This window comes from Daldinia caldariorum, assembly GCF_022478825.1.
Source record: "Daldinia caldariorum strain CBS 122874 unplaced genomic scaffold F4812scaffold_14, whole genome shotgun sequence".
Lineage (NCBI taxonomy): Eukaryota > Fungi > Ascomycota > Sordariomycetes > Xylariales > Hypoxylaceae > Daldinia > Daldinia caldariorum.
The window spans coordinates 375,622-399,293 of record NW_025953050.1 but is presented as its reverse complement, the minus strand read 5'-3'; the positions used below and the strand labels follow the sequence as shown (position 1 = coordinate 399,293).

Here is a 23,672-nt window from a genome sequence, read left to right as displayed (position 1 = left end):
GAGCTGTGTCCCTCTCCCCTCCCCTCCCCTATCCTCTCCTCTCCTCAAACCATCCCCAGCGTAAGGTAAACGGTACTTGTCTGTCTAGCCTCACTTATTCCTTGCCAACCACCCCAACTCCCCCATCCATCTAAACCCTCTACCTCCTCCCTCCTCCCTCTTGCCTCCTACCTCCTCTTCCCTTCCTCCCTCCTCCCTCTTGCCTCCTACCTCCTCTTCCCTTCCTCCTTCCCTTCCTCCTCTCCTATTTCTTAAAAACCCCAAAGATCTTATGCTTCAGCTTATCCGCCAAGCTCAGATTCGGCGGGGCGCCCGGCGTCGTCGCGGGCGGGGCATCGGTGACCTTGTTGGTCGCGGCATTACCATGTTGCTGTGGCTGCTGCTGCTGGTTCTGCTGCTGGTGTTGGTGCTTTTCCAGCTTCTTCTGCTTGTCCTGCTCCGACAGGTGCACGTTGGCGGCGCCGCCCCGCCCCACGTGGAAGCTCTCGCCGTCGGTCGAGGGCCGCGTGGCTTCCTCGGGGACGACCTCGCGGTCCGCGCGCATCGCGGAGGGGGGCTGGGAGGCGTCGGCGATGTTGGCTGCTCCTGTTTTTTGGGGGGGGTTGTTAGTTAAAAAAGACCTTATAGAGTACCTAGGTAGGTAGGTAGGGTAGGTAGTAGGTAGTAGGTTACCTCCTCGACCGGTGCTGAATGCGCCGTCCCCGTGGCTGCCTTCCGGGCCTTGCCGCACGATTTCCCCGTCCACGTACTTGGTGTTGTCCGGGGTGATGTTGCCGGCGCCGCCGCGGCCGTGGGATACTTCGGGCGTGGCCATCGTTGGATTCTAGATGGAATGGGATTTGCGATACGTTTTCGAGTCTTCTTATCTAGGTAACTAAGTACCTAACCTAAGGTACTTGACCTTAGTTAATGCTATTTTTAGGAATTGGAAGTTAGGTAAGAGGTAAGCGGTAAGAGATTGGGAAACGGGATGACAATGACAATGTCTTTTGTCTTTGTTTATTGAAGAATCACCCTCCAGCCCATCGTCGCAAATCACATAGATTTGTATTACAGGGAAGGGAAGGGAAGATGGATGAGGGGTTATGCCCGATTGATACGTTATAATGACTCAGGTCGCTCTTCTCCTATGTCCGCTTCGTTGGGAAATAATTACATACCTGTATTATGTATTATTTATGAGTGTGAAGTTGGGGGAAACGACTTTCAACTTTCAATTGGAATTGGGAAGGACGGAAGAAGATGCTGTACATAATACGTTGTACAATACACATATGCGAACGAGGCTCCCTCCCTGATACCTAGCCGCAATGTCCTTTTCTTTTTACCGGTAAAGCCCTTCCGGCTCGCCCTTCCCGTCATCTGACTTGTATTTTTTATATCCCTGGCCCATGCCATGTCCTATCAACACCTAAAAATCGTATCAGCATCATCGGATCCAGCCACCATTGCCCTGGGAAAGCACCTAAGCAGCTAAGCTGGGGAAGGAGATTATTACCGACCAATGATATGCCGTCGAATTGTTTTCTAGAAGAGCACTTGGTGACAATTATGTGAGAGATACTACCAATTGTTCCTGTTTCCCTCCCCCCCTCCTCCATCCAGTCCCTGAGTAAGGTATTTCAGCTGTGCTTGACATCTTGGTAGAATAGGTTCCTATCTATCTATCATAGACTATCAAAAGTTACCTGACGTAATTCCAGCTTCTCATCCATCGATAAGATGGCAAGCTGTCACTGGTCCATCGTTGACCCCCGCAGGGGTAGCTGGCGAGCGCCAAGATAAATGGTGGCCTTATCCCCCAGCTCCGCAAGCTTGGGGCAAAGATAAGTTGAACAACGGCGATGATGTGACAACAAACGGATAACATTAAGTAATGCGGTTATTGAGACCCCTAGGTTGGGACGAGGATACGCTGAGCTTTGTCAGTTGGCAAAGTGAATTTAGTTGCACGCTGAGAACTAGCCAATATTCTACGATTGAGTCTTTATTGGTTAACCTTAGGTTAGGTAGGTAGGTAGGTAGTTACTTCTGATATTTGTTAGCATAAGTCCCGAAGTGCAACGTCAAGCCCATGTAATAAAATCGCATGGGAATGATCATCTCGTGGTTTGACCTCAGGATGTTTGACGATTTCCTACTTCTTATTGCTGGTTATCTAATCCCTCAAAAATGGAAATTCCTATCTCATGGAACTTCTAGGCTTTTCTAGAGTCTTGGACCGCTTGTGAGCTCTATGAACGGTTTCCATTACTGCTGATTTCTAAAGCGTAGGATTTATTGACAATGCGGTGGAGGTCAGGACTCAGACATTCTTAGGACTGCTAAACGTATCAGCAAATCAAAAGAAGTGACGCTGACACTACCTGCTATGAATTATGAGTGCGTCTCATTGACCTATACTATTCGAACAAGCTGAGCAACTCTTGTTACAATCGGGTACAGGTCGTATGATTTGTCGTCTGGTTGTTTCTGCCACCGCATGCGACCAGGGGCGCGATAGTAGGCTCAGACTGAGGTCTTAAATTATATTAACCTCATGTCTTAAAAGTTGGCAATATTTCGAGGCTGGTGGACTCTCGTGGTGTAGAATGCTTCTTAGCCCGGCGGTAAATTTCGCTCTTACGCGACGGGCTTGGTTGACATTGCTCCTTAACGTTACAGTCTTCGATGGCAATTCATAATCAGCAAAGACATTGAGGAAACCTAGTATCATTGGGTATTGACCAAGTCCTATGCGAATGAGCCATCTCAACAGATTCCTGGGTATTTCTAGATTGCCACCAAATTCAAGGAAGAGTTAGCCTATGCCAATTAAAGGGGGCATACTCATTTGACAGGACGTGTCATTGCGCGAGAGGGAATGACGTGCATTTGCATATCGCGGCTTCTGCCTTGTGTCTGTGCAAAACATACTTGGTCGTATTAGTGCTCACTAACGTCATATACTATAAGTTTGCTCTCTATCATGCCACAAGCTTGTTATGTGGTATCGGTAGTTTGTGAGCTTTGTATACAGCCGTCAACCCTAGCGGAGTCAATAGTACCTTTTTAAATATCTCAGTTTCACCGGGCCCTATTGAGTAACTTGGAATCGTGTCTTAGTCGCACTACATACATGTAAGAGTCTTAGCAGATTGTCTTGCATGCGAGATTGATGGCGCTTAACTTGACTATGTGGCTGGTTGGGAAGTATAAGGTTTATGGAGTAGCCCCCAATATTTCGGTATCTAAGATTACATGCAGCTAAAAATATAATTAGACGTAGTCTCATATCGTATCGACACGGTTCGTGCAGTATGCAGTATGCAGTGGTTTCAGTGTCGGTCTCCTTTTCGATAACAGGCAGAAAATACAAGACTCAGCCTGCAACGTTTGTATAGCGGCCAACATGTTCAGCAGCGTCTAGTTTAGTCTGGTCTGTACGGAGAGGGAGATAGAAAAGATGCTGCCCTAAATTAAAGGAACGAAGAAAGCAAGGTTGATACGGGAATGGTGTGCTATAGCACGTGTAAGTCAAGGAACTCAGCGGTGAAAGAGGACCAAGATAAGCGCGCATACAGCGTGGCAGCAAGCAAGAGAAAGTGACAAACCGATTGCCTATTCTTGATCAGTTTCTTTTTTCCTAAGGAGGAAGGTAGAAGATGATTGTAAGTGGGCATGTGATGTCCTGTATAATGATTTGTCGAGTTAAGCGGTGTTTTTTTTGTTTCTTTGTTTTTTTTTTAATGTCGGTAGACCGGAGGCATCAAATGAGCCTACGTCACGGCGCCTAAGTTTAAAGCCAAGCTCGGGAGTAATACGGAATGATATTAGTCGGACCTTTACGTACCTCCTAACCTACCTGTGTATGGGGTAATCCTCCCTGGGACACTTTTCCCAAGTCTAATATAAAGAGTAGAAGCTTATAGATTAGTTCTGCTGGATGTCGACCTCACGAGCTCGTTTAGTATAACTAGATCTCGAGGATCTAAACCATCTAGTCGGGTAGGTAGGTATCATATTGGGCATCCCGGCCAAGGTCAATGAATCTCCCCCAACTTTTCGTTTTCCCCATACCTGTCAGTTCCCCGCGATCTCAGCCAATCCCAGTGCCGGGGCTAGACGACTTTACACCTTTAGCTTTTGTGACCAACCACCTGTCACCCGTCACCCCGGACTCTTACCCCCTGACCGCCTCGTGGAGCCGTGTGGGGAAGAGGATTTAATTGTGTGTGTGGGGGAAGAGGGGTCAGGGTCAGCGTTAACTTTTCTTTGTTGTCTTGAACAATGAACCGTCCTTCCGTCATTGATGAAGTGTCCAACACGTCGGGTCTTGGAGACTTGTATCCGTGGAGATTGTGGAGATTAATGTACACCAATCGCGGATGTGGTAAAGGAAATTATGTATTTATATGAGATGCGGTGTAATCGCGTATTGTGATTTAAGTATGAATAAGTGTTGTGTAGCAAAGATATACTAATAGAGTGTATTGAGAGAACTTTTGATCTTCAGGGGGAATTATTCCTAAGTGCGATTAGGTAGGTGACGGCGACTCGGAATTCTTCTAATTTCCATTTCCCAAAGCGCAAACGTGAAGTTTCCCTTTAAAGTAATTAATTTTTACTTGGTGACTCCGTCACGGGTACACGCTAAGGACCCGAACGGGAAAGCTAACAAAGCTGCAGCAAGGGACGGGCAAGAGAACCTGCTAAAAAGAATTTGGAGAAAGGTACCCTGTATGCCGGTACGACCCCGTGATACTACAGGTATGTAATGTAAGGTACCTGCCAACATCAGGTAACCTTTATCAACTACAACCCTGCACACGCGCCTGACTTGGAGGAAAGTGCAGGAGACATGCAGGAGACATAATGCAGGAGACTGGAGATCGGAAATTGGACATTGGAAATTGGAAACTGGAAACTGCCTACCGATACTAGACATGGCAGTAGGACGGACAACTACGCGATTTCCCTTTGTTCTTAATGGATTCGTCACTGGAATGACCAAGTCCTTCCATCCGGGGCGGGGGCGGGGGCAGATGAGAGAATCCGTGTAGGTACCCAACATACCTAACATCCATTATACAGTACCTTAGGTAGGAGGTAGGTAGTAATAGGTATACGTGCATTTCTGTGGATATACTATGTACGCGCCGCATTCTTCTTGCTTTTCTCTATATTACATCAGCAAGTTTGCATTGTCGTTAATATCATAATCGTGTTTTTACTTCCCCGATGGCCATTTTACTATATAGAGAAGTCCTTCTTCCTTAACTTGTTGCTTAATTAAAAGATTTGTCGTTCTGCCTTGTTTGTGTGTCTCCTTCAGATCGCTCATGTCCTCTCGAATGCTCTTATACAGATGGCTACCTCGTTTATAGCAAAAGCGGTTACCGCTTTTCTTCTCATCGCACCTAGCTCTGCGCTACCTCGCGACTCGCTCATAGAAAATGACTTAGAGAGCAGAGACAAGTCAAGCCGTAAGGTGGCTCTCTGTTTACCATCTACATGAAGCTAACTAAGAACTACCTAGTTGTGCAGCCAATACATCAGTCGTTCCCGCTCGGTACTATCAAGCCGCGAGGATGGTTTAGAGACCAGTTGCAATTAGAGGCTAATGGACTTGCCGGTAACTTGTTTGATTTCTACCGCTTCGTTCATGACTCTATGTGGATAGGCGGCTCGACCGAGTACTCGGTGCTTCACGAGTCGTCTCCATATTGGTTCAACGGTCTCGTACCTCTTGCCTTTGGACTGGATGATCCGAGGCTCAAGGGACAAGTTTATTCTTACCTGGATTATGTCCTCGACCATCAGCAGGAAGACGGCTGGCTCGGACCCGAGACCACTCCCGAGTCTCGAGGTTTATGGGCGCGTTGTTACTTTCTGTTAGGGCTCATGGTAGGCGTTGGCTGGGATGGATTATAGTCCCGACTCTCTTGGGGAGCAGACCGGCTAATTTATCATAGCAATATGCCCAAGCAGATCCCCAGCAAACAGACAGAATTGTAGATGCTATGCATCACTATATCCAGCTTGCTCACAGCATGCTAAAGGATAATTTTAGCGGTCTTATACAGAGAGATGGCCAGGATTTCGACGGAGATGGTTTCGGTGCTATGCGAGCTCATGAGATGCACATTCCGCTGCAATGGCTCTATGAGCAGCATCCTCGGAACAATTCGCAGATAATTTGGGAAACCATGGAGCTTATGATCGAAGGAAGCGCCAACGCTAGTAGCGATTGGAGGACTTTCTGGGTCAAAGGAGTGTACCCAGAAGTTACTTATACTCCTAGGAATGAACCTTTCAAGGAGTTGTTCAACCATGGCGTTAATATGGCAGAAGGTATAGCTTTAGTTCGGCATTGATGCTTAAGTAGAGGTTGGCTGATACGGCTTAGGACTTCGGTACCCATTGGCGATATACCGAATGACGCACGACGAAGCGCTTAAGACGCAGACGAGAACCGCGGTAGATTTATTGGCGCAATATCACAAGTCTTTAGCCGGAACAATTATCGGCGACGAATTCATTACAGATCTCAACCCAATAAGAGGGGCAGAACTCTGCACTGCTGCAGAGATGACCTTCTCCATGGCATACATCTACCAGTATCTCGGCGATAACGACTTGGCAGATTGGGCAGAGCAGGTTGCATTCAATGCTCTGCCAAGCTCGATCTTCCCAGATTGGTGGTCACATCAATATGTACAGCAGGAGAACCAGGTAAGATGAAAACTCGCAAGTTTTGGATAAAGACTAATGACGGTTCTGTAGCCATGGTCGCGTGCTTTATCGGTGAATCCCGATATGTGGGTAAACGTTGGAGTTCACGGTAACGTGTTCGGCTTGGAGCCCAACTATGTCAGTCTTACTTCTCCTACTGTCCATTAAAGCGACGCGCTACTAAACTTTTTGATAGCCCTGCTGTACGGTTAATCACCCGCAGGCGTATCCTAAATTCCTTGCTAATTCCTTTACGCTTACGGACGGGGGAATTGCTCACGTTCTACTAATTCCCGGAAGTATCAGCACTTCGTTGGGCCATAACCGCGTAAGCATACAGGCCGACACTAACTATCCTTTTGGCCTGGGTATAAAATACTCGATTACGGCGTCATCTGATTTTACGTTCTACGTTCGGATTCCAGGCTGGGCAGATAAATCGAGTACTATCGTAGGGCCTTCTGGTAAATCTAGGCCGATCTCGCCATCGGACAAGGGGCTTCAGAAGATCGAAGTTAGCAAAGGCATCAGCTTTGTCAACGTTAATCTTAAGACAGAGCCGCGAGTAGTCACAAGAGCCAACAATACCGCGGCGATATACTACGGGTCGCTACTCTACAGTCTTCACATTGATGCCAACGTATCGGAGGTACCTGTGGTTGCGTTCAGCGGTGATACTGTACCAAGTACAAGTACTACATCTCATACGCACGACCACGTCATCGAACCTGCGAGCATATGGAACATTGCTATCGACCCATCGCAGATAAAAGTTGTGCAGGCTGATGTGTCGACCTTAGCGGATCCGATCTGGGATCTTGGCGCGCCGCCTGTTGAGCTTCGCGTAGCCGCTGTCGAGATAGACTGGCCTCTTGCATTCGATACCGCGGCAGATCCTCCCCTGGTGCCCAAGGTCACCGGAAAGCCTTTCAGCGCCCGTTTCGTGCCGTTCGGGAGCGCCAAGATACACATGGCGCATCTCCCTGTTGTGAAACTGGCTAAGGTAGATTTATCGAGCTGATAAAAGGCGTTTAAGATGGGGTAGATGCACATAGGGGGTTGCAGTAGAATATACGAGCTTAGAGCAATAGTTTTGTATACAATTGTGTAATTCATGGACCACGGGTTTTATTGCGCGGTTACGGTTTTCGAGATTCAAGACATGCGTGCGAGAACGAGCTCCCTTAGCTTGATTGCTTGATGAGATACACCATCACGACCGAGACATATAAGAATTACAGCATTCATCAAATCTATCTAATAGGTAGGTATTTATGAAGATAACGCGAACTTGCTTTGGCCATCGTAAACCAATCAAACATTGTTACGGACACGGATTAGCTACCTAGCTAAACCGTGCGGTGCGCGGGGTCCCAAACTCAAACTTCAAAATCAATCACCCCCCCTTGCACCTAATCTCTCTTCACAGCGGCGGTGGGCTCACATCCCGTGTTTCCCCCCGCACGCTTGAAAGCTTAGTTGTCGCCGCCGTCGAGGTTGTCGCCATCGCGGACGTTGTGGCGGCCGTAGCTCTTGGCCCAGTGGCGGATGACGATGTCGCCGCCCTGCTCGGCGGAGCAGATGGAGTCGACCTCGCGCATGGCCTCCTCGAGCTCGGCGCGGCAGGTCGGGTTGACGCCGCCAGTCGAGCACGCGCTCACCACCGCGTTGCCCCACAGCAGCGACTTGCAGCTGCCCTTGGGGATCCAGCCCCCGTCGGGCCCGCTCTCGATCCAGTCGATGAACTTGGCGTACGCCCTCAGGTACTCGGCGCGCTTGATCATGCGCGACCGGCACAGCGTCTTGCGCGTCGGGAACTGCGGCTCGCAGGGCCCCGGGGGACGGCGCGCGGCGAGCTTGTCTGTCTTGTTGAGCTCCGTGACTCCGTCCCAGTCGCGCACGGCGCTCTCGAAGTCGAGGCTGCCGTTGACAACGGGGATGGTGTATACTTGTTGAAAGAGTTGGGTTAGCGACTCGAAGAGAAGATAGAAAAAGAAAAGAAAAGAAAAAAGTATATTCCATGCCTATTTCGTCTCCTTGCAGTTAGAGGGAAGAGGGAAGAGGGAAGAGGTTAGTTCACTTACGTCCGTTGCTAAGGTCAATGTAAGATTTGGCGGCGCTGGTAACGCCCATGAGGGCAGCTACGCCTAGAGCGACTTGAGTGAACTTCATTGTGAATAATAACGGTTTGTTTGCTTTTTTTGTCTTTGAAGAAAGAGATGTCAAGAAAGCTGTTGTTGTTTTGACTGATGATGAAAATGAACACAGAAAAGGGGAGGGCAGTAGGGAGTACTTATATTCTTTTCGATTATGGCTTTGGACCTCTCCTCCGTTAGAGCCATTCTAGTCAACCAGCACCATTGAAAGTTACAACCGCAAAATACTGAGGCTGACGAAGGCAATAATATTACCGTCTCGGGTCAGCTAAACTATAACTCTATCTCCGTGGACAACGGCGAAGAGTTTGGTATCACGATACGGGGTCATTACGTGTTCACATAATAGGTATACAACTTTATTTTTTCTACACTACGCTGGAATATCATTAGACCTCTTAGTGTTTGATCTAGCAGAGGATATCTGTTGCGGACTTACTTATCGAAAGAGGGGAGGCTTTGACCTTGAGGAGTTAAAAGCCCAATATTTTGGTCAGGATAGTTTTTCCCCTCGGGCGTTTTGACGTTCTAAGAAGTTAATCCGCCTCGTTTTGCCACAGTCAGTTCTGCAATAGCTTATTATGCTTTTAGGTTCTGTTGCCACTGCCTTGACGGCTCGGGTCCACGCTGGGATCCCCCACGCCCCCCTCGACCGCATCAGTGTCCACGCGGATGATGTCCTCTTCCCCTTCAAAGTCGAAAGCGTGGTCGTAATCCGCCTCGTCCTCGTCGAACTCGTCGACCTCGTACGCGAGCCAGTTGTCGAGCAGGTCGACCCTGTACGCCTCGGCGCGGCTGCGCCTGTCGTGCAGCGCGTTCTCGGCCCGTATCTGGTTCTCCTTGATGTTCGGGCGCACGGCGACGCGGTCGGTGTTGGTGATGCGCACCAGGTGCCGCTCGCTGAAGCTGTACGGGAGCAGCCGCGTGTAGTTCCGCCGCTGCAGCACCGTCAGGTTGTTGATGGCCGCGTTCGCCCGCCACCGGCTGTGCAGGCTGATGGACAGGTCCGGGCAGTCGTGCTCCAGCAGCGCCGCCAGGTCGTTGTGCTCCGCGTCGCCCCAGCGCCGGATCTCGCTCACGATCAGCCGGTGCAGCATCAGGAAGACCGGCCCGTGGCCGTCGTTCGGCAGGCCCGTCGTGTTGAGCAGGCCCCGCTCGCACTTGGGGCAGTCGCACGCGTAGATGAGGAAGTACGCGTGGATCATCTCGTGCATGAGCCTGCCGATGATGTCGTTAAGCTCGTAGGTCGGCGCGTTCGCGCCCGCGCTCGCGATGTCCCGGCGGCCCGTATTGATGTTGATGCGCACATACTCGTTGCCGCTGGCCTCCCTGACGATGGTCGTCTCGGCCTCGATCCTGTCCTCGAGGCCGGCCGGGTCGGGCCCCACGACGTCGAGCCCGGTCTCGATCATGATGTAGCGCTCGAGCAGGCCGAAGAAGAAGAAGTCGTCGAGCTGCTTCGCGAAGAACCGGACGTCGTCGTCCACGAGCTCCCTCGCCTCGTCGCCTCCGGGGCCAGCCGCTACGTGCTCGCCCTTCGCGTACGCCGTGCTCCGCAGCACGTATCGGACGCAGAGGCTCTCGCGCGCGCGGACCTGCAGCGGGTTCAGCCCGCCGTCCTGACGGTTGTAGAAGGCCTTGATGGTCCCGTTGAGCAGCTCCCGGGGCGTGTACGCGCGGCGGTGCGGCGTGATGCGGAAGTACGGGTCGAAGGGGGCGTAGCGGGGGAACGGGTGGTGGTAGGAGTTCCTACCATTCTCGTCCCGGAAGGGAGCGAAGGGGAGTCCGCCTCGCGTCTGATTAGCCATTGTTGTTGTTGGCGAATGCAATCGGTAATGGATACTAAAACTAAAAACTACCTAAGCTTGGTTGGTTGGTTTGGTCTGAGTAGTAAGGCACTTACTGACTGAATCTAAGGTTAGGTGGGAGTTCCTGAATAAGATTGTTCACAGCCATTGACGTATTGAGGCTGATGACGGGCATCACCATGCATTAATAGCCCGGCCGCCGTGCCGAACAGCTGCGGTGTGGTACAACAATCGTAATTCCATGCTCTATTACCGGATCATCGCGTAAGTCGAACTGTACACAGTTGCTTTGAGCGCAGGGTAAGTTCTGGCACAGCTCAGGTGTTACGTATCATATTTGCAGATGCGTATAGGTCACAAAGAACTTGTTTCCGGGGAGGTGAAGGTGAAGCCGCAACTTCTCGTGTGCTTGGACTGATGGGCAAGACTATTATACAAGCCTGCGCCGCCGCCGCCGTAGCCTTCTGCTGCTTGCGATTGGGGTGGATGGCTCCGAGGATGCATAATTCTAGTTGGACGTCTTATAAACGCTCCTATAATGGAGTTCACCAATTAGACGATAGAATCGGAGTCCCTTTCAGTCATTGTAGGATATATGGTAGCGAAAAGTATGTACGCATATGCTGACTACCTCCTATATAGGTAAGGTAGCCTTTTTGAAATCTCACTATATTTTGGATGATCACGCTTCATGAAATGGCTTCACCCCTGACCTTAACTTAACAATATTTTAGTACTAGTAAAGGCCAACATAACGTAACCATGGATTAGACGATTATGTTGGCTCCCACGCTTTGCATCTATACCAGTTCAAGATAACATCTTCATTAACAACTAATCTCTATTTTTTTTGGTTACAAAAACTCCGCTGCTGGAATTGCCCCTTACCCAATTCGCGCGATATACCTTTAGTCTCCCGAACGCCTGACTAATGAACACATATTTGGTATTTAGATAGGCTGTCCGTCTCGACTTTTTGGTCTGACCTCTCTCTTGCTCAAGAAACTCCTTCGTAAACCACTATTCCCGCTTCTGGAGCCCGGGCTGCCATTTTCTATGCTCGGTTCCACAAATGAGCTCTTCAAGACAACCGTTCCGGTACCAACTCTGATTTCTTTTTCGCCGCTGCCGGTCTCATCCACAAAATATAACCCTTCGCCTAAATCATCATCGCTTCCAAAGGTGTGGTGGTTTTTGACCTCGATACGGAACTGAGTATCAGCGGTACATGCGTGCTTGAATGTTTCGTCGAAACGAACCGTCCCGTGAGACTCGTGATGTTTCGTCTTACCGATGGTCCTCTCCTTCGGCGCTAGTTGCTTGATCTGGACGTAAATGTCTGCCGACTCTGGGTACCCCGACGCGGAGACTACAGTAAAAGTAGCTATTCCGGCGCCAGCAGCGCCTGGAGCTAGACTATAGATGGAGACACCGCCCATGCTAGAATTGCGCCCATGCGTCTTCGAGTTCTCATTGGGCGTTATGGGACGAGCAGCGTCGCCGTTGGTAGCACTTAGGCCCGTGGACCGTTGAAGGCCCATAGCGGCTGTAGGCGGTTCAGGCTCATTTGTCACGATTGTGGGGATCTCGGAGTTGTTGCTTGATGTCAATGTCAAGCCGTTACCTTCGTCGTCCTTCTTTCCCCGGAAGCCGCGCTTGATAAAACTGGCGCCTTTACCAACGCCGTGGCCAACAACGCCGGCTACAGCGACGCCACCTTTAACCGGAGCACCAACAACACCGGTCACGATCCTGCCGGGTCCACCGCCGAACGTGCCCGCAAACGTGCTAGTACCCAGCCGAGCGCGTGTGACGTAGTCGGGCCTGAAAAGCAGTCGCAGTCTGATGGAACCGGATTTCCCGTCTAGTAACAGCTTGAGCTCCTGTGCCCTAAACGGATCCAGCTGCTCAAGATTGATGTCGGCCCCGCCCAAGAAATCGGGCTTGTCTGCGAAATCGTAATCGTAGACTTTGACATTGAACTTAGCGGCGGTTCTCGAAGGTATGGCAACCTCGAAAAACTCGTTCCACACGGGGTTGAGAGTCTTCTTCTGCGTCTTGGTCTTAAACACATCCTGTCCGTTAAGCTCAAATTTGCAGTAAGGATCACTCTTCCCGTTCGAGTCGGCTGCGGGTAGATCTGACGCATCTAATACGTCGACGCGGAGATTACCCATATTGTTGATACTTTCGCTGGGGTCTAGGCGCATCTTGACGGGGATGTATTTCAGGCTGACCTTGATCGTGGCCGCTCTATTTTCTTCGTCCTTAAGCTTCAACACTGTAGGATTATTCTGAAGCTGTTAGCGACACATTGAAATTTCCGCAGATGGTAGCAACTTACTAGGCATTGCTTAAGTGTATCCAGAGTATTTCCCGTCAAGCGCGCTACTGTGTGATCCTCATCACGTTCTTCACCAGGCTTCTCGCGCTTTTCTCTCACCTTGAGGGTCAGTCGTGAGAACTCCAGTTCGCGAATAAAGCAATCGCCAATCTCGTCGAATTTGAAAACTTTATTCTTAGCCGTACCCGAGATGTAGCTGGGGTATAGCATGTCGTCGACGTAAATTTCGAGATGCGTTCCACTCTTTGGCATTTCTCCCTCGAGCAGCTTGAAGATAAGGAACCCGGATTCGTATTTGAGCAGTTCCTGCGGGGTGAGGTGAACCTTGGGACGCTCCCGCGCTTCGCGTGACTTGCGCTCCGACGTTGTTGATCTAGGAGAAACCGGCGATTTGGGTACACTGGGCGTGGTTGGCGTAGTTGGGACGCTTTCTTTCCTCTCGAGGGCGGAAATCTTTCCAGCTTCCGAGGATCGGGGGACATCGAGGGATGGCTTTGGCACTTCCGAATTTGCTGCTTCACTTCCTTTTTGCTTTTCTTTCTCCTCTTCTTCCTCGGGGTCTGCGACATTTATGCACGGGTAGAAAGAAACGGTATATGTGAGTATTCCCTTTGCGATGCCCTTTCCGTGGAGGCGGAGTCCGGTTTCCTGCACCTTCTTCGCATCGTGAACAAGATACTCGCCGTTATTATCCTCCGAAATATAGTCGCCCGCAAAGACTTCGACTAAACCTAAGCTGCGGTCCTTGCCCATCTTCTCGGCGTCCATGACTTCGAGAGTAAGACGATCCCTGGCCGAATGCATTGGCACGTAGATGACTTCATCCCACTCGGGCTTCAGCGTATTGCGGTGGGTGACCGTTCGACCTTTCTCGATACCGGAGAGCAGCACGCGGACATAGGGATCCGATTTACCCATAGTTTCGAAATTCCGTAGGTCGCGGGCGCTCATGAAATGGAGACGCATTACACCGATGGGTGTTTGGTAACCTCCAGTACCTGCCAGAACGCCGGATAGAGCCACAGGCTTCCACTGCGCGGTCAGCTTCGCTCGTCCGCTCTTGACTCCCGATAAATTGTACCAGTCGTGTCCCTTCTCCATCATCTCCAACATATCGTCGAGCTTGATTTGGTACGTGCCGATTAACTGATCGCCTGCAATGTCACGATCATCCTTGATTGCAAGACCCAATTTAGCATTCTTCCGGTCGGTGATAAGAATTTCTTTGGATCCATTGTCCCAGATAGGATTGTTGGTACGCTTGAGCGTTCTGGTCTGATGAACTTCTTTACCGTTGAGAAGTAGAACAGCATATGGATTGAGCAAGCCCACTAAGCTCTTGGTGCCGTCAAGATCCTTGGCCTGTTCGATAGTGTATCGTAGAATACCCGTGTTAGTCTCCGGTGGGGGCTCCTCCACGCCGTCGTGCTCCATAGGCTCGAGAACGGGGAAGAAGCGGAAATCGGCCATGACCACACCTCTAGCCTTTCCGTGAGCGTTGACTTCTAGACGCTCGTTTTCGTACACACCAATTTCCTCCACCCGTTCGAGCGGGAAAGAAGCGACGCCGAGCTCCTTGTCTTTGCGGAAATCGTTATAGTCGTAGATGATGAGATCGAGCGAATCGTTAAAGGATGTAACGATAACATAATGCGTTTCGTTCCACCTGGGGTTCGGAGTGTCCTTGATAACCTTGGTCTGGGCGAGGGGCGCCCTCTTGTTCAAGGTGAACACGGCGTAAGGGTCAGGATTTCCAGCAAAGTTATCTGGGTTCTTGAGGCCTTGGGCCCCGTGGAGCGTGACCGCAACCACACCAATAGCCTGGTCGACGGGGGAACCCGCCAGCATTTTAGCGACCTCAATAGGGAAGACGTTCGGGGCGTACATCATCGGGGCCAGGTTTCCGTGAATCTGTTCTTGGATGAAAGTTTCCAGGAACGGAATGAAGTTGATATCGAAGCCAAAGGTTTCACCACCGAGGGGCTTGCAAGCGTAACCGATCTCTGGACGTTCAAGGAAACACATCTCAATCTTCTCGATGTGAGGGAAAGGAAACTGGAGCTTGATCTTAAGACGCATAATACCAGAGAAAGACATATTCTCTACGATGACGTCGAGACCTTTGCTGATCATAGCCTTGCCGATGCGAATCTCAAGGACTACCTTGGGGTTAATTTTGTTGCGAATCTGCCGAGCAGTCATATCCTCGTCGTCGTTCGGCGTGAAGCTGAATTTCCAGTCCATAAGGATGACATCGTCCTCTGCCTTGGGATAAGTCTTCACATGCTCCATCCTGGGTGGCTTGGATCCCAATGTAAACGTTTTTAGGCGTAGACTATCAAGAAACGATGGAGTCGCGGAGCTTAGCACCTGATCGACGGAGCTAATGACCGTCTGAGCCAGAACAGGTTGATAGATGGGCCAGAATTTTGCCAGAAACGAGTTAATCCACTCGACAGATTCGTGGTCGGTTTCTAACTTCTTCAGCGCCATTTCCCTGATAACGTCGTCGCGAAAATTCCTTCGTACTCTTCTAATGGACGTTCGATAGTACGTTCCGCAACACGACATGACGATAATAACCCAGGCTAATCCACCCCCAAGCACGGCAACCAGCCACGAAGCAAGACAGGCGAAGATGATTACTCCGGCATTATGATACCATTCTGTAAATCCGACCAACGTTAGCAGTCCGCACCCTAAGGGAACATCGTCATCGGATAGACCAACCTCCAAAATACTCATCGGGAAGTCTTTCTTCCAACCAAGTAGAGTGATCCAATAGACTTTCACCTTCCATAACGCTTTCGACGGGCCAACCGAACCTTTGAGTCCAACCAACTTTGGCAGCCAGGTCTTCCTCCTCTTCGGCGGTATTTCCGTCCAGGATCGGTTTGCCGTCCTTGTCCTTGAGAACTTGCACGGCTCCATCCTTCGAAGGGCTCGGAAGATCGTAATTAGCTTTTGTACCGTCGTCGACATCGGTAGCGATAGCTACACCCTTAGGCTTTCGCGTGCGGCGGGGATCGTTTGGTATAGCCTAGATTAGCCTCATTAGCTGATGCATTCAACGGAAAGAGACGTAAAGGTAGAGAACATACAGCCCTAGCTTGTGCCCTCTTCTCCTCGGGACTCGCATCTGGATCAAACGTGAAAGCAGCTACGCCAGCATTTCTGCTCTCCTCGACTAGCTTTTTCTGAGCGGCATCGGATGTGACACCGGATTCAGGATCGCGTGAAGCTTCAAGAGCCCCTTGTTGCTTGAGCTCGTTGGCTTCCCGTTCGGTAGCCATATTGAGGGTGGGATGCCGCTATGGCAGCTCGTTCGAGGGACGACTCAGACGCGGGGGAAGTATAAATAGCCGATGGGTGTGTAACAGAGCATAAGGGGGGGTCGAGATAGAGGGGAATCGCAGAGAGTCAAAGTTACAGAGGGCGGCAGAGGTGGTAACAAGGGGAGGCCGGGCAGAGGTAAATGAACGTAGAGTTCGGCGAGACAGAAATAAGCAGATCTGATATTAGTGTATAATTCGTCTGGCAGGAGGTGGGTAACGATAATGTAGCTAAAGGACAGCTACTAGTTGACTCTAAACTTTAGAGTCTAAAGAGGTAGCTATTAGTGATGCATGTAAGTAAAGGAGATGCAAGGGCGAAGCGGGTAAGCTAGGAATAGTTTACGAGTCCGCTGTCTGCTAACTTCCTAAAAAAGGAGGTGGGGGGAGAGAGAGAGAAAAAATGATAACAAAATAGAAGAAAAGAGGAAAATGGGAAAATGAGGAAAAAGTAATCGGAACAAGAAGTAGTCGAAGTTTAGTTGGCGAAGTTGGCGATAGTCACGAAATAAGCTTACCTTAGGTTAGGTGGTAGGTAGGTACTTCGTACATATATGAGGGTAGGTAGCAATTAAAGAAAAGACACGCAGCGCCTCGTTTCTCAAAAGTTTAAATGGGTACCGAGATTGGAACTAATTGCACTGATTGGAAGATACAGGCTTGGCTCCTTCAGCAAGCTACCTCCTAGATGTTCCCAGATTCGTGGCCCCATCGGGTCCCATGTGGCTCCCAAATAGCTCCCAAACGACGTAATTTCGTCAGGGATCTTATCGCCTAGCGCCCACAGGGGTGTCGCGAGACTACCTGGACCACCTGAACCAGCCTGAAGCAAGCCAATGGGGGGGTGATTAACAATTTCGACCTGTTCCCTCTCTGTCTGTATTGCACAAATGCAGAATATACATGTAATTTTCCATTCAACAACACTTGAGATACATCCCTATAATTCTAGACAGGGCAGGTTAGCTACATACGCTTTTAATATGTGAATGCAGCTTTTCCAGTATTAGGTTGACTTGACTCTCTTTAAACTTCGACCTTGTCCAGCCATCATGTATGTATGCAACCATACCTTGGTACTCACAAGGATTATCGACAAGATTGTCAACAGGATTATCAACATCATATATATCGACCTCGTATCAACCTGCATCTCACCAGCCTGCCAGCCTGCCAGCTTACTCCAGGAACCGTACTTAGACCGAAGCAGAATCTACTAACTATGCAATTGTTGGCTAGTCTCATACATACACTATCATTCAGCCCATTCTACAGCTCCGAAGTTGGATAGTTGGATGATCGTCACAACGATCTATCCCGGGGACTTGAAAGTTCCAGCTGATCCCTTCCGGTTTGACTATCCCCCAAACAAACACGACGTTGCAGCTACCGTACGGATAGCAACGCAATAATAAATAGTAACGCTGCTCCGGGAACTTCTCCCCAATACTTGGAACGGCTCCAACCGATCGGGATAAGCGGCACCACCGCCACCATCAACCAATGCCAATACCAATGCCAACGTCGATATCAACCTACGTCAAATGGTTGAATAACTGCAGCCCGAGATGCAAACGCTTTCTTTCCTTTTTTTTCTTCTTTTTCTTTTCTTTGCATATAGGCGTGTCGGTACCCGCGCCACGGGCCGCTCAAACAACATTTCGGTTAGCGGAACTGGTCACCGCTCGAATTTCCAACTGTAGCCCTAAGGTTTGTCTTCGGTGCCGAAGAGAATCGTTTATACATATACTTTTGCTTGCATTGCATACCCTAGGTACCTACCTAGGTAAATACCTAGACATATACACTACGCGCGATGTTCTGCGGTATTACAGACCTTCGCCACGGCAAACCCCTGTCGGTTCATTGTTTCTTATGGCGCCGAATAACCGGTCACCCCTAAGCGGCCAAGTCTTACACGTGGAACATAGCAGTATTTGAAGCATACAATATGGCAATGTTACCCGAATGAGAGCGGGTATTGTCACAACATTACCTACGTTATTGCAAGACAGACAACCCCACTAGGTAAGCTTACGCGTGAATCAAGTTAATTCAATCAACTTGAATGGTGTTCTTGATTGTTGACGAAAGAGTTGATTTCTATCAAGTTTTGCCGAGTTCTTTTTGAATACGAAGCGGCACGCTGCACTAAAAATAAGCAGGACGCCGAAAACCTGTCAGGAATCCAAAGTCAACCAAGGCCAAGGTCACATCAGATTCAATCTACCTACCTACCTAGGTACTACATGCATTGGAACTTGCATGTAAATACCTACCACCTAAGGTATTATCACAGCAAATTAGCGGGGCGGTTCACGGGCTGCCTCAGCGTCCCGCACGCCATGGTTCAACTAGTACATCTTAATACCAAGGAACGGCGATCCCATTGGCGTCAATATCACTTGCGTAAGGGCTCTAATTCTAGAAGATGCATTCACAGCCCACGAAAACCATTAACCTGGTAATTTATTAATATCGTGGCCACACCCTGTTACCCACTCGTAACTATAGACCGATGACGCTATTCCAACATGGCAACATGACGGGTAATTTATTTTGTACATACCAGGTACCTTTCAATTCACCACCCCGTTAAGGTGAATTGCAAAAATCTGGCCGAGGGCGAATAAGCCTCATAGGTAATTTGACTCATATGGCAGGTGAAGCGCAACGGCCAAACCGCACGATGAAGTATGTCGAGCAGATGCCATGAGCCCATTACCTACGAACATCAATGAGGAGTAGATGTGTAGAAGGTGCGATGAACGTAAGAGGTAGCTAACGAAGTATAACATAAGGGTGTCTTATGTCGCAGTACCTAGCAGGACTTTCAACTTAACTCTTATGTTAACACGGATTATATCCTGACCCCTAATATTATCTCTGGTTAGGTACTATCTCAATCTCTTATACTCGCAGAAACACCCTTCCTTTATCGCGACCTGAGCTTTCTTGGATTCATATACTTCGTGCAACATTCGCTTAACAATATATATTTGGACAAGGTGGCCACTGGCCAGAGAAGCAGGAAGATGCCGCAACTACGTACCAGTAGTTATTTTCTTAATTTGCCCTTTGAATTAATCTTCCAAATATCGAATTACCTTCCGCGGGTCGATAGAGCTGTACTTGCGACGATATGTCGCTCGCTACGAGCCATCTTGGGTACATTAGAGGTACACAGGCTTTCTTCCGGGCAATACCTTAGATTTCTCACGAGGATCGCTCGCGACCTTCTAGACTGGTGGGTGTGCGAAGCCTGTTTCAAGCTGCACCCTGTTTCTTTCGACGATACGCCCAAAACCCCATGGAAAATGTCGTGTCCCATACCATGGGATCGGTGGTGCAATGAGGTGTACGGCCGGCGATCCCGACACGACCACCGTGCCGTCCAAATCGAGCACCGCCACGTCCAGCTCGCGCTCAAGTACATACGCCTACAAAACCCGGGCCTCAGATACCAATATTATTATAGCGCACTCCTAGCGGTGCATCGGGACGACCACTTTCGTACCCATCCTTTCCCAGTCGATCGAGAGAACGTACTGGATGTTTCGTACGTCGCTACTCCTAAAATCATCAAGGATCGCGATGGAAATTTCAGGTACCTGCTAATGTCTGCTTGGGAGTATCGGAAAAAATCCATCGATATATCGTTGCCAACGGTGGGAGAGATCATTCTATGCCCACACAACATAGTTTCAGCCAACTTGACAGTCGCGTCGACTTACCGATCATTTTACTTAAATTTAGAACAGCTTATTTTTAACGGGGCTGTCTTTGCAACACACGCAGGTGGTTGTAGGCACTGCCCTACCGACATCTTTATCAAGTTTCACGCCGAGTATATTATTGTACAAACATGGCAGGACATGGGAACTAAGGGTTCTCCAGGTAAGTGAAACAAATAGATAGAATTCTGATCTGATCTGATCGAGCCTTGAGTTTATTATCACTGACGTTGTTACCGAAGGCGATATTGCTTGGAGGTCACATGTGCTTGACCCTCGTTTCGACGTCGGTAGCATCGACGAGATGCAGCGCCCGGAAATGTTCAAGAGTGTTGGAAGTGTTTGTGAATTATACCACGGCGAGAATTATTCCTAACTCGAAACGGTTCTGATGACAGATTTAAGTTCTGTCGAAGCAGCAGGAAGCCGACGAATCTGGGAGCGATTTTTCGCATTTTGCTTCATTTCGGTTAAGCGAGGGAAATAGGGTTAGCCTAGCGAATAAAGTCTTATGTTTGCGGGACGTTTTTGAAGCCGTCGAGTTATGGCGATGGTTATTTAGGCCATTGGCGTAGAACGCTTATAATCGGAACCCTAAAGACTAGGCGAGTACATAAGCCTACAACTAAGATAGATGGATTAATACGACATGAGCTATGGGTGCCTAGTCAGCGGTATCCATCTAGGACTACTTGTAGTGTTAAGAGTACACGAAAAACAGCTCATCACCGCTTCAACCAGGCCAACAACTATGCTGGAGAGGAATGTACAAGAGCCGATATGTCAGGATTGGCACTTTGTTGTAGACGACGGAAGTGAGCCAACTAACGAATACATAGCTTAATAATTCACATTATAGATGGCTTATGCCCCGATAAGCTACCTACCTGTTACACCTCAGCACTCAAGTCTTCCGCTTCGTCAACTCCGGAATACCCGTCTTCGTCTCCGTATGCTCTGTTCTCAGCTGCCGGTGTTTGACGAAGACGCTCGCCACGACCGTAAGAGCGGACGCGGCGGTGTATATATACTATTTGTATGAACATATTCTTTTTGCTCTACGAAAATGCATCTAGCACCACGACGAAAAGAGTGAGCAAGGATGTGTGAGGTTGTTGTTAGTGTGTTGTCGCTGGGCACTCTTCTTGTCTTTGGAATAGGGGGAACTATACGTAGAGTGCAACTAAGAGGGTGTAAGTACACAGTCTTCTGCGGACTTTTGGAGGCTCTACGACATGGAGCGACTCATTGCAATTACAATGTCAACAAACGCTATATCGTTGAGCAATCACCGCCCAATTGGAACGCTTTTGTGCCGCTCAAAAGTGGTGCCATTACGTAGCCTACGCCTTACGATATCGCAAGTGATGTTGATTTAGATGAATATCATATTGTAGCTAGAATTGGCATTACCTACAGTTGAGATTAAACAGGTTGAAGCTTTGTGAATAAGAGAAAAAATTAAAAAGAAACTAAAAGGCGACTAAGAGTAACAAGATTAAGACGAAATTGAAAGAAAGAAAAAGAAAAAAGAAAAGTTGTCCTGGGTGAGGCTCGAACTCACGACCTCTGGATATCCCAACCTATGGTTGGATCATATTACGGAATAATATGAGACCAACGCGCTAGCCAACTGCGCCACCAAGACTGAATGATTTTTGGCAACTTATTACCGCCTATGTTTCAGCGTGCCGTAAGCGGACTAGGTTAGTGCCGGAGTTTACTGAATCGTAACAAGAGCTTCGCTTCGTAGTGTTGAAGATGGGCATGCTACACGATGTAATTTCTATAATCGGCGTGATAGTGTTGGTGTATAGGTAGCTTTGAGAGGACCACGTCGCAGGAAAGCTGAATGGCGTGATTATAGAGGACTGACTATATAATCAGCTGTTGTCTACCTAGGTATGTAGGCGCCTAAAGTAGGTATGATGTAAATGCAAAATGTAAGGAATGTGCTTCGCTAAAACCAAATGCAGATGAAGATTCAGATGCCAACGACCCATCAATACAATAAATAACCCGTCAATCTAGTGTATTGCCCTTCCGTCTACCAACCATAAACCCCGAGAGATGCTCATGCTCATGTCCATGCCCGCTCGTCTCCCCTCCCCCTCCCCCTTTTTGGCTTCGGCCCAAATTAAGCGGTGGGCGTGACGTAGCAGAGGACGTAGCCGAAATCGACCGAGTTGGTGCTGACGGAGGCGTTCTTCGCACTGGTGAAGGCGGCGCTGCCGCGCTGGGTGCCCCACCGGTCCTGGAACCGCTGGCAGACGATGTCGTCCTTGGTGATGGCGGCCTGGCCCGGGGCCGCCGGCACCGTCACCGAGATGCTGTCGACGGCGAAGCCGGTGATCGGCACGTTGTCCTTGTGCGTCAGGGTGGCGATGTCGATGGCAATTAGCTGGTCCGTGTGCGCGCCGCTGACCGAGTGGTTGATCGCGATCAGGTTGACCTGCGCTGGGCTGGGCTGCTTGGGGACGGCCGAGGCCGAAGAGGCGAGGGCGGCGACGACGGTGGCGAGGGTGAAGGACTTCATCTTGATGGTTGGAATGAGAAGTTGCTTAGAGCGTGAGGAGATGAGAGATTGGTTGGTTGTGTAGAGTAGATGGTTGTTGCGTGAGTGCTGTTGATAATGAAAACGACATTTTGATAGCAGACAAACTTCAATTTATCCTCATCGACTTCTAGCACTTCGCGATGCCTCAACTAGCTGGTAGGTAGGATCTTCACAGTAGACTTGCTGGCAAGAGATCTGGTTGAGGCGCAGTTTGGGGATCGTCGCCGCCAAGTTACCTCTTTGAGACTCCCGTCGCCATCCCATTGGCTGACTTTACGTCGCTAGCACAACACGACAGGGCGTCAGCCGCAGCCATAAGCAGCCGCCTCGTACTATTCGCCTGCCTTACTGTATTTTTAGTCCCGTATTCTGATCTATACCTTGGACAGAATGGTTTATAAACACGGAATACTGGTACGTTACATCTATCAACACGATTTAGCTTCTTGAACACGTACATTGCTTGCCTATACTAGTTGCGAAGCGGTCAATTCCTACAAGAGGCTAACATTAGGAAATGATATAGCAAGGGTCGTGAATGGCTGCTTGGGACGAGAGCTAATGACGCAGAGATTCAACTACTTGGCCTAGGATCGAGAATGTAAGCTTATTTTACGAATCGAAACAGAAGGGCAATAGAAACATATCTATTTGCCATAATTCGTATTATAATATTACAGTTGGAGAATTTGACGGTATTTCTCATCCTGCCTGAACAGAGTGGGCCGACTATATCGTTACCAACTCACTAATCTGCAGGATAACAGCATTACTTGGAGAATGGCAGCAGGTCATTACGTGGCTGGAGATTGGTGGTGATGTTCGACTCGATTGACGGTCGAAGGATGGTAATCTGTGCCCCATTACGTTATGCGTTGCTAGAACCTACAACCCCGATGATTAGAAACTCTTTGGGAGAGATGAAGAGGGCAGCCATACAGGCTGTTGCAAAGCTAGATCCAATATTCTGTCTCGTGTTGCTTATGCGGGAAATGCCCTTTGCTAAGATGATATTATACGTCGGATA

At 49.2% G+C, this 23,672-nt stretch overlaps 8 protein-coding genes and 1 non-coding gene across 9 annotated transcripts; 3 read left to right on the top strand and 6 right to left on the bottom strand.

The window, feature by feature from the left end:
• Positions 1-204: 204 nt before the first annotated feature.
• On the bottom strand, positions 205-1,157 carry F4812DRAFT_437050 (uncharacterized protein). Its single transcript, XM_047934896.1, has 2 exons — positions 673-1,157; positions 205-585 (listed from the first exon to the last, which is right to left on the bottom strand). Exons 1-2 carry the CDS (start codon positions 812-814, stop codon positions 245-247), a joined length of 483 nt encoding a protein of 160 aa, XP_047787991.1. The 5' UTR covers positions 815-1,157; the 3' UTR covers positions 205-244.
• A 4,021-nt stretch (positions 1,158-5,178) lies between these two features.
• On the top strand, positions 5,179-7,945 carry F4812DRAFT_106004 (uncharacterized protein). The gene is made up of 6 exons (XM_047929310.1): positions 5,179-5,465; positions 5,519-5,886; positions 5,955-6,333; positions 6,389-6,714; positions 6,766-6,852; positions 6,911-7,945. The coding sequence occupies exons 1-6, from the start codon at positions 5,348-5,350 to the stop codon at positions 7,733-7,735; spliced, it is 2,103 nt and encodes a 700-aa protein (XP_047787990.1). The 5' UTR covers positions 5,179-5,347; the 3' UTR covers positions 7,736-7,945.
• A 64-nt stretch (positions 7,946-8,009) lies between these two features.
• Positions 8,010-9,168, bottom strand: F4812DRAFT_106113 (uncharacterized protein). Its single transcript, XM_047929311.1, has 2 exons — positions 8,799-9,168; positions 8,010-8,662 (listed from the first exon to the last, which is right to left on the bottom strand). The coding sequence occupies exons 1-2, from the start codon at positions 8,884-8,886 to the stop codon at positions 8,190-8,192; spliced, it is 561 nt and encodes a 186-aa protein (XP_047787989.1). The 5' UTR covers positions 8,887-9,168; the 3' UTR covers positions 8,010-8,189.
• Positions 9,169-9,457: 289 nt separating this feature from the next.
• On the bottom strand, positions 9,458-10,678 carry F4812DRAFT_461368 (uncharacterized protein; the record flags this gene model as incomplete). The annotated part of the gene is made up of 1 exon (XM_047937853.1): positions 9,458-10,678. The coding sequence occupies one exon, from the start codon at positions 10,676-10,678 to the stop codon at positions 9,458-9,460; it is 1,221 nt and encodes a 406-aa protein (XP_047787988.1).
• Positions 10,679-11,487: 809 nt separating this feature from the next.
• F4812DRAFT_437035 (tricalbin) lies at positions 11,488-16,931 on the bottom strand. Its single transcript, XM_047934895.1, has 4 exons — positions 16,124-16,931; positions 15,753-16,062; positions 13,023-15,688; positions 11,488-12,972 (listed from the first exon to the last, which is right to left on the bottom strand). The coding sequence occupies exons 1-4, from the start codon at positions 16,313-16,315 to the stop codon at positions 11,629-11,631; spliced, it is 4,512 nt and encodes a 1,503-aa protein (XP_047787987.1). The 5' UTR covers positions 16,316-16,931; the 3' UTR covers positions 11,488-11,628.
• Positions 16,932-17,716: 785 nt separating this feature from the next.
• Positions 17,717-18,491, top strand: F4812DRAFT_105911 (uncharacterized protein). The gene is made up of 2 exons (XM_047929308.1): positions 17,717-18,382; positions 18,466-18,491. Exon 1 carries the CDS (start codon positions 17,858-17,860, stop codon positions 18,293-18,295), a length of 438 nt encoding a protein of 145 aa, XP_047787986.1. The 5' UTR covers positions 17,717-17,857; the 3' UTR covers positions 18,296-18,382; positions 18,466-18,491.
• Positions 18,492-19,270: 779 nt separating this feature from the next.
• On the top strand, positions 19,271-20,692 carry F4812DRAFT_105919 (uncharacterized protein). The gene has a single exon (XM_047929309.1). The coding sequence runs from the start codon at positions 19,390-19,392 to the stop codon at positions 20,257-20,259; it is 870 nt and encodes a 289-aa protein (XP_047787985.1). The 5' UTR covers positions 19,271-19,389; the 3' UTR covers positions 20,260-20,692.
• Positions 20,693-21,627: 935 nt separating this feature from the next.
• F4812DRAFT_t117 lies at positions 21,628-21,736 on the bottom strand. Its single transcript has one exon. It is a non-coding gene; the product is annotated as a tRNA-Met (tRNA).
• Positions 21,737-22,225: 489 nt separating this feature from the next.
• On the bottom strand, positions 22,226-22,624 carry F4812DRAFT_461365 (uncharacterized protein; the record flags this gene model as incomplete). The annotated part of the gene is made up of 1 exon (XM_047937852.1): positions 22,226-22,624. The coding sequence occupies one exon, from the start codon at positions 22,622-22,624 to the stop codon at positions 22,226-22,228; it is 399 nt and encodes a 132-aa protein (XP_047787984.1).
• Between the last annotated feature and the right edge of the window lie 1,048 nt (positions 22,625-23,672).